The sequence below is a fragment of the Trachemys scripta genome, chromosome 12, assembly GCF_013100865.1.
Source record: "Trachemys scripta elegans isolate TJP31775 chromosome 12, CAS_Tse_1.0, whole genome shotgun sequence".
In the NCBI taxonomy this organism is placed as follows: Eukaryota; Metazoa; Chordata; order Testudines; family Emydidae; genus Trachemys; species Trachemys scripta.
The window spans coordinates 2,313,185-2,324,985 of NC_048309.1; the positions used below are offsets into that span (position 1 = coordinate 2,313,185).

General features: G+C 55.3%; 1 protein-coding gene across 1 annotated transcript; it reads left to right on the forward strand.

Moving 5' to 3' along the window:
* Nucleotides 1-6,112: 6,112 nt before the first annotated feature.
* Nucleotides 6,113-11,801, forward strand: LOC117886327 (interferon regulatory factor 4-like; the record flags this gene model as incomplete). Its single annotated transcript, XM_034788035.1, is given in 6 exon segments — nucleotides 6,113-6,634; nucleotides 7,023-7,209; nucleotides 7,973-8,076; nucleotides 8,494-8,605; nucleotides 10,586-10,705; nucleotides 11,539-11,801. Coding segments are annotated over 6 exon segments (960 nt in total), but the record flags the coding sequence as incomplete, so codon positions are not given.

Below are 11,801 nucleotides of genomic sequence, written 5' to 3' on the forward strand. Positions count from 1 at the left end.
TAACCTGGAGTTTCACCCTCCAGCCCCCTGAAATGCACATCCGCCAACTCCCTCGGGGGCAGCGGTGTGGCAGCAGAGGTTCTGCAGGCAAAACATTCAGGCTCCAAAGTGGTGCCTTTATTCGGTCACTGCCCACAGTTCAGTGCCTGTGTGCTAGGTACATCACAGCATGAAGCCAAGGCCCCTGCCCCAGGCAGCTTGCAGTCGAGATACACAATGCACAGAGATGCCAGACCAACGAGGGAGGGATTCCACATTATTACTATTTGCTTTTCCTAGTGCCCCATTTTTGTGAATCTTAGGGGGTTGGACCCATCCCGGCCTGTGACACTTGCCGGGCAGTTGCCTCGTTGCCAGGCAAATCCTTCAGGAAATCCTTTAGTCTCAGCTCTGCCCACAGGTACACCCATCCAAGCCCACTGGCGACGCAGAGCCCAATCTCATTGAAATCAATGGAAAGCTCCCCTGGCCTGGGGGAGGGCGGGGGTACTGCTGGAGCTCAGGGAGATTGGGTGGATGTGCCGGATCAGGCCCATTGCATAAGGAGAGTGATCTCTCTGGCTCCACAGTGTCCCATGTGCAATACCCACCCTGCTGGAACAGAGCAGAAACACTCCAGCTTGCCAGACAGGTTGCAAGGGCTCCAGAAACGTATCCCGTGTGCCTGGGCATCTGTCCTAGGGCACGCCTGCCTTGTAGGGCTGCTGCAGGCATCCCCTGCCTTGGCTTTCCCCTCCCAGGCGGGGCCCTTCAGCCTTCCCCACGCAGGCTGGATTTGGTGCCAGGACTCAGCCCTTCAGCCGAGTCACTAAAACTTAGCTCCTTCCACGTAACAAGAGCCCAGCCCAACACCAAGTTCTTCCCCCTGCTAGCCAGCCTCCTGGGCTCCCGTGAAGTCTCTCTGTTCTGGGACAGAGCGCTGACTCCCAGGCTAAACTCGCTCCCTGCGGTTCATGCCCCACCCTGAGTTCTCTGCCCTTCTGTGAGGCCCAGGAGTTCATCATGCTGCCACCTGACCCAGGACGAGTCTCGTTCCCTTAGGGGAGGCAGCTAATGATGGCCCAGGAAGGGCTGATTGAACAGGTCCCCGGGGAACTTAAAGATGTTCAAAGAGGCACTGAAGCCTACTGAAGTCCGGGGGCGGTGGGTGTCCCTTGCTGGTCCATCTGCACAGTCCACTGCAGAGAGGCTCCTTGCCCCTTCTCCACCCTGCACAGGGTCAGGCCCAGTACTGCTCAGTTTGCTGACCCAGTTAAACAGCGTGGGGAGGCCCATTGCTCACCCAAGCACAATTAGCACCTGTAGCTAAGTACGGGGGCCCTGGAGAGCAGGCTGGCCAGGTCTATGTAGCACCCCCAAAGCCAGACAAACAGAGCTCTGGCATCTATGGCCCCCGGGGACAGAGGGGGGAACACAAGGGTGTCAGTCAGCCTGGGCGTGCCATGGCTTATTCATTTCAATGATTTCCATTGAAGTGAGCCGGTTGGGTTTCAGGAGCCCCACACCTACCCCCTCAGACTACTTTCTCTTACTCAGAACTGAAAAGCATCTAGCCAGGCCCGGGGCAGGCAGAGACGAGCGATGGCACCTCCCTGCTGGGCACCAACGGGATACAAACCTTTGGCCTCTCGCTTGCTGGTGTTGACTAAAATGTGCCACTCTGAGGGCTGGAGCAGGGCTCCCTGGAGCAGCAGCCTCTGGCTCCCCGGTAAGGACAGAACAAACACCCCCAGGAAAACTACAGCCCCAGCCACCGAGGCCAAGGCTCTCTGGGCCCTGAGTCAGAGCAGCGACCGCCCTGGCAGGCTCCATCCAGCCTTTCCAACAAACAGAACCTGTGATGGAGCCGCTCACCTGCAGCCTCTCCGGGGAGAGTCCAGTCCTGGGGCGCACCAGGTCTCCTGGCTTTGTTCCTGTCCAGTCCCCTTCCCCTCTGAGAAAGCTCTTCCCCCGCTTCCGTCCTGTTCCTGGTTAAATACCCACCAGCTGAAAGCTTTCTCACACCAAATGGTTCCAGGCCAGGCCCTGCTGGGAATTAACCCCTTGTTTCCCTGCTCCAGCATGGGGTCAGCGCACCCTGTCACTGAGCTGGGCCAAATGAGTCTGGTGGGGCTCTGACAAATTTCTATGGGCCCAAGTGTCCACCTCACACAAACCAGCCTCAGAACCAGCACTAAGCGGCCATGGTGCTGCTCAAGCACTGAATGGGCCAGTGAGTCTTACCGAGAACGATGCGGGCTATGAAGTGCCGGGGCAGACAGACATCCTTGGGCCAGGGTTGAGAGACACTGGCAGGGAGCAGGGGGGAGCTTGTCCTGCTCTGGCCCACACTCTCTCTGTTCTATGGATAAAGGATTTTTACCCCAGCTGCTAATCTGGCCCCTTTCACCAGCATTCACCTCACTACAGAACAGAGCAGCCCTGGAGGGAGGCAAGACCTGGATGTGAGATGGAGAAGAGCAGAGATTTGTATGAAAGCTGTTGGACAGCATGTGCTCCATAGACACAAAGCACACAAATGCCCCTCTGAGCAGATCACCAAACAACAGACCACCTCGTGGTTAGAATGCAAAGGGCGGTGCATATTGGTGGCTGCCCAGGAAAATGATTTGCAACCAATATCATTGCAGAGAGCTGGACCCCATGTTTATCACTCTTGTTGAAATCACCCGCGCCCCCAGCATGAGGGGGTTTTGCTGGCAAAAGCAGGGCAAGGAGAAAACCATGAAATTAAGACTAGACCTGGCCAAAATATTTTGCGTTAAAAGTTTTTGGTTGAAAAATCCCTTTTTTCCAAACATTTTTACCAAAATCACTTTCAAAATTGTTATTAACATTCTTCATTTACAGGAAGCCTCAGTTTCTTACTAAAAACCAGGCTTTTGGTCACCATATTTTCTTTAAATGATTTTAATAAAAATATGGATAAAAATATTGGTTAATTTTTTGGCCAAAAATGTGGCACGGAAGTTGACAAAACACAGAAAAGAGAGGCTGTTCTCTACCCTGCAAACCAGAGACAACTTAGAAATGTTTCACAACATTGTTTGCCATTTTGGGGCCAGGTTTAGTCAAGGCATGAACATATCCTTACCAGCAGGTCACTGCATTGATTCCCAGCAGCTTTGTTTTCACTGCAAAGAGAGGTGTGTTTGTATATCCAGAGAGCTAACTTGGAATAGTTCTCTCCTGGTAAAACCCTAGAGGAGACAAGACTGAAGGTTTGTCTCCACTGCAACCAAAAAAAAAAAAAAAAAAAGGTGTGTTTTTAACTTGTCATAGAATATCAGGGTTGGAAGGGACCTCAGGAGGCCTCTAGTCCAACCCCCTGCTCAAAGGGGGACCAATCCCCAGACAAATTTTTGCCCCAGATCCCTAACTGGCCCCCTCAAGGATTGAACTCACAACCCTGGGTTGAGCAGGCTAATGCTCAAACCACTGCGCTGTCCCTCCCCCTGTGGGTCAGTGAACTCAGCTTAAAGCAGCGGTGAAGAAGACATAGCAGCAACTCAGCTTTAAAGTGGGGTTAGCCATTTGCAGTCTCCCCTGCAGGCTTCCCCCGGAGCTGCTAACCTGAGTTAAGAGGTGAGTTGCCGTGTCTTCACTGCTATTTTAGCCCAGGTTAGCTCACTCGCTAGCTAACCCATGTTCAGAAGACACCTTTCCTTGCAGTGAAGACACACTCAAGGGTAGTTTCAACCTCAGGGCAGCTAGCTGAGATTAATCCCAGGTGGGGGCATAGGCTTGACGTTGACTAGTTGTGACATTTTTGGAGGTTGCCCCAGGTGTCCATGGCAAAGTACTACCACCTGCTTACAGTGGGACAGCGCCCTGTCTGTGCCCACCAGGGCAAACTCCCCCCGGCCACTGGCTACTGGAGACACAGGCGCTCTGCTCTGGGCTCCGGTTAGTTCGTTACACTTTATTACACTTGATTTCTCAGTCCCTTATTGTGGACCCCCGCTGGGCACACCCAGCCATGGAAGCAGCGCTCCCCACTTCACCGGTTTCACCTGCGTTCAACACTCTCCTTTGCGCAAACTCTTAGACAGGCTTATAGTAAAATCAAACTGAAGTTTATTTAACAGCGCTTGCAATAGAGATTCGACTGAAAGCCAGGATAAGGACTTGGAAACATGAGGTTACGGGATAAGAACAACATAAACTGCAATCTGTAGCCATTACTTCATAACAAGTTACCTTTCCCATCTGACAAGGTATTTCTCACTCATTGGTTATTTCTCGCAGCTCTGTTCTAGTTCCAAAAACTAGGAACCAACTTTCATGAGACAGCACCTGCTGGTAGAGTCACTCCTCTGTAACTGAGACCACTTGGGCCATTTCCTGTGCTCTTACACAATCACAAGCTATTGTCTCTTAGCCCGGGTAGCCCCCTCCTGCGAGAACTCTCCTGGGGTTAATTTGTCTTCGTACTGTAATTCCTCCAGCCTGCATCTTGCTGAGACCATAAATACAGGCTGTCTTCATGGGTGCTCCCTGTTCCCACGTTGATTGGGTCAGCTCTCAGCCTCCCACTCGTCAGGTGTTAGGTTGCATTCCCAGAGGATTTGGAACATAATATTCTACGTGTTGTGTGGCTCTCAAACTGTTCCCCGTGCAAACCTCTTGCAATGCCCAGGACTTAGCTTTCAGCAGAGACCCCACATGACCGTCCTTGGGTGAAATATTTAGAAGATGGCTGGACATAGGGCGATAAACCCACCTGGGCACGGCTGGGTCACACTAGCTACAGCGAGCTAAAAATGACAGGGCTTTCTCGCTGTGCAATGCTCTGCTTCTGGCCGTGAAGACAGCCAATGCCATACGCTGGCCCGGCCCAGCACTGGTCTTCTTCCAGCTCCTGGACGTATTTCCATTACCAACACTTTAGTAACGGGCAAGCAGGCCTGACCTTCGGAGGCTGTCCATGCCCATGGCTCAGCGGGCGGTTCCTTCCATTATTATCCAGTTACTAGCTGGAAATGGCTCAATGATTCATTTCAGCGAATTACCAGCTATAGCCCCAAATGAACCCATCTCTCGGTAACTTGCTGGACAGTGACAAGGTCACCTTTTTATTTCTAGATTTTGCTCCATTGTTTCCCATTATAAAACCCCAGTTACAGCCTTAGGCCGGGGGAGGGGGAGCAAGATGACCTCAAAGATGGGGAGGTGGGATAGCTCAGTGGTTTGCTCACTGGCCTGCTAAATCCGAGGATATGAGTTCAATCCTTGAGAGGCCATTTAAGGAACTGGTGTAAAAACCTGCCTGGGGATTAGTCCTGCTTTGAGCAGGGGGTGGGACTAGATGACCTCCTGAGGTCCCTCCCAACCCTGATATTCTATGACAGGGCTTGCCAGCACTGCGCTGTGACTGACACAGGGCCAAAACCAGCTGCATTTTCCTTATTGAATCGAAAATGAAAAAGTGGATTGTTCACTGGAGAAGACCCACAATAACCCAGCAGCTTTGGCTTCCAGACACCGCAAGGAGCTGTGGGAAATACAGGGAAGCCTGGACCCAGGCAACAACCAGGTCTGGGTCCAGGTTTCCATATGGTTGCCAGGCAATGTCCTCCCACCTGTTCTTAAAGACCCACCGCTAGCAGGCAACCAATTTTTGGCAGCCCCTGGAGAGATTGCTACATTGGCAGGCTCTACTCCCGCTGGTGGACAGGGTTAGAACAGGATCTTCCCCATGAGCTGTCACAGGCTGTGACCTTCCCTGCACAGACAGCGCCGTTCTACCCATGCTCCCAACCCCCCTGAGCTCTACAGCACTGCAGGAAGCAGTCACTGAGCCCTGCTCTGCCTCGGTGCCTACCATCCACACAGGTAGGCACCAAGCTAACATCGTGGGGCACTATAACCTAGGCCCTGACCCAGGGGTCACCATCTGGCTAGTCCCAGCCCCATGGCACCTGGGGGAGAACAATCCCCACTCCAGTCCCCTGGAGAATGGGGGGTCCCTGTTCCATGGTCCCGGGAAAGTGGGGTGCTCCTTGACCCATGTTACTTGGGGATAGGGGGGTCCAGCTCCTTATCCCCGGTCCTCAGGCTCCAGCCCTTTAGTTCTTACACAAAACTGAAAGCAGCGGCCGCAGGAAAGAGAAAGTGAAATCGCCCTTAGGCTCCTCTTTCGCTTTCGTCCCGCCTGCTCCAGCACCTTCTCCGGGGACACAGACTGTGCCTGCCCCCCGTGGGCGCTTCACCCCGCGCCCGCCTGGCTCCGCTCCTCGGCCCGCTCCCGGGGATCGGCCAGCGCGCAGGGCAGGGCCCGGGGGAGCCGGCCGAAGCCGGGTGATCGCGGGGAGAGCCGGGCTCGGAGCTGAAGTTTCCAGGCCTGGCGCTTTGGGGTCCCGCGGAGTGGAGAGCCCCGTGCGCGGCGCACCGGCGGGGAGAGGCGCAGGGCGCCGGGCTGGGAAGGCTGGGAAGGGTCCGGCTGGCGAGGGCAGCGCACATGGCGGAGACCGGGAGCCACATGCGGCTCAAGGAATGGCTCATCGCCCAGATCGACAGCGGCAGGTACCCGGGGCTGCGCTGGGAGAACCGCGAGAAAACCATCTTCCGCATCCCCTGGAAACACGCCGCCAAGCAGGACTATCGGCAGCAGCAGGACGCGGCGCTCTTCAAGGTACCGGGCGGGCACGTGGGGCGGCGGGCAGGAGCCGGGCGGAGCAGGTCCCCGGGGAAAGAGCTCGGAGCCTGCAGGCAGCCCCGGGGCGTGGGACAAATCGCAGCGTGACACTTCTGCGCCCCGCGCCTGCTCCCACCCTCCCTTCCAGCTCCAGCACCTCCCTTCTCTGCCTCTCCCATGGCCCCCCGCCCCGGCCCTCTGCCACCTCCCCACCAGCCTCCTGCCACCCACCCGCAGCCCCTCACACTGGGGCTGGTGCCCTCGCCAGGGCTGTTCCTGGCAGCTGGGACCTGCCTGGTTCTTCAAGAGGCTCGGAGGGGTGGCACCTCCTGTGGCTGCGGGGCGAAGTGCTGGGCTGCCTTTGCCCGTTTCCTTGCCGTTGCAGGCCTGGGCTGTCTACAAAGGGAAATACCAGGAAGGAACAAAGGCAGACCCCTCCACCTGGAAAACCCGTCTCCGGTGCGCCTTGAACAAAAGCACCGATTTCCAGGAGGTCCCCGAAAGAAGCCAGCTGGACATCTCCGAGCCGTACAAAGTGTACCAGATCCTGTCGGATGGAGCCAGAGACCCCGGTATGGCGTCCGCGGGACCTCAGGAGGGAGGTTGCCTCTTCCAACTTGAGATGGAGCCACAGTTCCTTGTTCCTTTACGGGAAGCATTTCCCACCCCTCCTATTTCACAAACAGGACCCAATCCAGAGTCACTTTTCCCTACGCTGGTCCCTTCCCAATCACCCCCCTCTGCCGGGATCCAGTCTGCGCTGGGTAAATTTGTTCGTTTGCAGAGCGCACCCAGGTCTGGGCCTGAGGGAGGGGAACAGTTAAATGCCAAATGGGACATTCTTATCCCCAGCGCCACACAGGAGCTAGGCAGGGCAATGCCCGTGCTGGCACATTGCCATGTTCAGAAGGAAATAACCACCAGCAGCAAACCCTCCCTACCACCGGGGTGGGGCATTGGCAGAGGAAACGTGTCCTGATTCTACAGCATGGCTCTTCCAGCCGCTCAGCGTCCCCTGGAGCCGGCTTTGGGAAGATGGAGCGTGTCCAGGTTACGAGGAGCATAACCAGAGCTCAGCAATGCTAAGCACTTAGCAGGCAGAATACGTTCACATTGCAGGAAACGTCATCCCGCAGCTGTTCAGGGTTCATTCGAGGTTGCTGGGAGCTAGGGAAGTGCTGGGTTTGATTTCCTTATACAACGGTGGAGCCACACTTTTCAGTGGAAGGAAGAGCATGAAGTCATTCTTCTGCGCAGAGATCCCAGGGAGCACGAGTATTCTCACAGCAGCTCTTTGCTCTCAGGCGAGTAACAGATGTTATGTTATCTCTGCAGAGAAGGAAGGCAGCCTGGAGTCCCCTCCCCCTGAAGAACAGCAGGCGAGCCAGCCCCCAGCCCCCGGGGACCCGGAGAGGGGAGTTACCTGCGGGCCAGACAAGGTACGAGTGGGTTGAGGTTATCATCTGCACTGACTTTTCTCTTGTCCAGTTCTCTTTCCTCCTTTTGTCTGCCCCACAGAGAACATGGATTCCAGGTTTGATAACAAGTCTTGGTATTTTACGGGTGTCCCACGCAGGTCTCTGGCTACGTTCATTTCATGATACTTTGTACCTGTCTAGTGCCCTTTATCCAAGGATCTCAAAGAGCTTTACAAACATCTAGCTGAGAGCCTTGCAGCCCTGCTTTGAGGTAGGCAAGGACTGTCCTCATTTTACACATAGGAAACTGAGGCACGGACAGCAGGGAAGTGATTTGTCCAGAGAGTCTGGAATAGAACTCAGGTCACCTGGTTCCCAGGTCTTTGCTTGACACCTCCCTTCGTCCTGTTCTCATGGGCTCTGTTCTCTTCCTCCCAGGCTAGCGTGTCCTCGGGTTTGGAAGAGGATGGGAAGAAGGATCTGATGGAGACCTCCCAGACTTCTCCAATCCCTCTGGTCTCCCACTTACCAAGTCATCCGGCAGACTGGGGTAAGGAAGGGCACTTATCCATTCCCAGCCTCTCATCTCCTTACCAGTACCCACGAGAGCAGTTGCTAAAGATGTTATTTTTGATTTTTTTAAGATGAGTTTCACTCATTTCTTACTCACCCCCCTCACTGCTTCTCACCAGGGATGGTTCCGAGCCTTAAAGTCTGGGTCCAAACTCCCCCAGAGTCTGGGCTGGCTTCTGATTCCCTCTAGTTCCCCGATGATTACAGGAATCCCCTACTCTTTTTCAGAGTTCCCTTTAATTGAGTGAGTTCTGTCACTATGAGACATGGGCACAGACCAGAACCAGCGATCCAAATACCCCTGCACTTTGGATCCGGATCTGAAACCATGGTAGCTCTGCCCATCTCTGGTAACTATATTCCAGCCAGGATGCTAGCTACACTAACAGATGATGCCCCAACTCAGAGCTAAATTAGTTCACTTTACTCAGTGCTTCTTGTCCGCAGCCTGCGAAAGAAACATACCCTCCGTTGGTCCCTGCACGGACTCGGGTTTTAGTTACACAGTGGTTCTCAACCTTTCCAGACTCCTGGAGCCCTTTCCGGGGGCTGATTTGTCTTGCGTACCCCCAAGTTTCACCTTGTTTAAAAACTACTGCCTTACCAGATCAGACATAAAATACAAAAGGGTCACAGCGCACTAGTACTGAAAAAGTGCTGACTTTCTCCCTGTGACCATATCATTATAAAATCAAGCAATCAATTGGACTATAAATACGGTACTTACATTTGCCTGTTTTTCACTTGTCTGAAGCCCAAGCCCCACCACCTGGGGCTGAAGCATGCAACTTAGCTTCACAGGCTCTGCTTGGTACCTCCTAATGCCGGCCCCTGGGTGAGAACCACTGAGTTACAGCCCACGCTGGGTAGCGCTTTGCCAAAGCCCCGGCCCAGGGCTACGGTGCACAACGTCGGCAGTGTGTGCAGGGCACAGCTCATTGACATACGCTGCCTAGGACACGGCTGCTCTGCAGTGAAGAACTGCGGAGTTACCATAAATTAGGTAGCGTCTTGGTTGGAACTTGGGAACCTGCTTTTGATCATTTTACTTCCAGGGGCTTTTAAGAGTTTCCTGAGCAGCGAGCAAAGGGCTGTCAGCCTGGCTGGGTTTCTGGCTCCCGACTCAGAGCAGCTGTGGGCGTGGGTCTAATGAGTAGAGCTCAAGAACACTGGCAGGACGCCTGGGTTCTGTTCCCAGCTCTGCCACTAGCTCACTCTTTGACGTTGGCCAAGTTACTTAGTCACCTCTTGGTGCCTCATTCCACTCCTCCGTATAACGAGTGCAACAGGGCTTCGCGCCAGGGTACTCAGGGCCCTGATCCGGCCCTGTTTGGCAAGTGCTTTGAGCTGCGCGGATGAAGGGCACAATATTTTCTGTTGTTAGTCTGTGTCAGCTGCCTATGGGAGCCCTATAATGAACCTGTTGGCTGCTGTCCGAAAGGTCAGGTGCATGCAGACAGAGCAGCTCCATGCTCTGTAGATCTCGGGAACATACATGGCTGAGGAAAGGATAGCAGGGGTGGGAGAGGAAGAACAGGGAGAGAGTTACAGGCGAGGGCGTTTGTTGCCCAGGTGCCTAATAGACAGAACATCTAAACTCCAGGCACAAACCCTGCTCGCCCTCTCCCCGCCAGACACACTTTGTTCTGTGGGGCTGCACGGCTGGGAGAGAGAAGAGATTTGCCACGAATCTGCGGGAACATGGGCCATTCTGAGCACTGCTCTGCTGCTTCCCAGATGGCTGTTCCTGCAGGGCACACAGACTGCCAGAGAGGCGCTCACCAACTCACGGGCTCTCTGCCCCCGCCTTGGGAAAAGCCTGGGCACCCAATAACAAGTGCTGTGCTCAGGAGAAACTCCCCCTCTCTCCCGAGGCAAAGAGGGCACTAGACTGACTGCCCAGGACTGTTTCTGAGAGCGGATAACATTGCATGCTTGGTTTCTGTTTTGTTCCTAGGGTATCAGGTGAAAGGGGTTTTCTGTGGCTGGAGCCCAACACATGCTCGCTTTCTGCAGAGCCCGCAGCCGGGTGATCCCAGCTCCAATCACGTCCCCACTGCAGACATCAACAACTCAGGTAAAGGAATGGAAGGGGGCCAGTCCGGGATCTCCCCCTCTGCTGCACAAGGGACGGAGGCAGAGGGAGAGACCCTGTCCCTATTGAAATCATTGACTTCAGTGAGGCCAGAATTTCACCCACCACTGGGATTCCGGAGTTCGGGGTCTCCAGACCGTCGGGAATTGAAGTGCCCTCCTGCAGTTTGGGTGCTAAGGTTCTGCTGGGCTCTGCCAGTGGGATCCCAGTCCTGGCTGGAGAGACGCACACGCACCTATGAGGGCCCCAGCATGGCTATGGGATCAAGGGGTGACCCCTGGCTTTCTGTCCCTTTCGAGGCTCATTCAGTGTTTTCAGTTAAGCGTGTGCACATAGGGGAATTAGGGGTTTGCTCTTCATTTTCCCCTTCCCCCAACACAAACACCGAGCTGCAAGTCAGCAGCAGCTCGCAACCCTGGGGCTGCTCTAACTTACCGGATGGAATCGGGAAGGGGTGTAAATCCCGCTCTGCCCGGCTTTGCCTTCGTGTGGGGGCGGGTGTCCCGATGCAGGGCCCGGCTGGGCCCGGCTGGGTTTCCTGCCAAGGGACTTGCCCCTCACAGCACCAGGTGCTCGCTGTTCCAGCGAACGGTGCCTAAGCTCCTAGGCCTGGCGCACGTCTGGGAGCGGCTGGCCCCAGCTCTGACATCCCTCCTCCCCTCCACAACGCCTCCTGGCGTAACTCTAGGCAGTGGCCGAAGGGCCCATTCAGTGCCCTGACTGAGCGTCAGTGACCCACCGGCCCCCAACTTTCATCCGTTGTCCCTGGGAGCTTCCCCACTTCCTGACCCCTCTTCCCTCCCCTGCCCCCCCAGATTGCTGGCTGCACGTCCGCCTCTACTACCGCGACGTGCTGGTGAAGGAGTTCACCACCCGCACCGCCGAGGGCTGCCGCATCACCTACCGCCTGGTGCCGGCTGACAACGAGCGACTCTACGGCCCGTCCTCCATGGAGCAGATCCAGTTCCCCTCCCCCCGCCTGCTGACCGGCGACAGCAGGATGGCGGGCGTGACGGGCGTCTTGGAACGGCTTCTTCCCCACCTGGACCGGGGCGTCCTCTTGTGGGTGGCCCCTGAA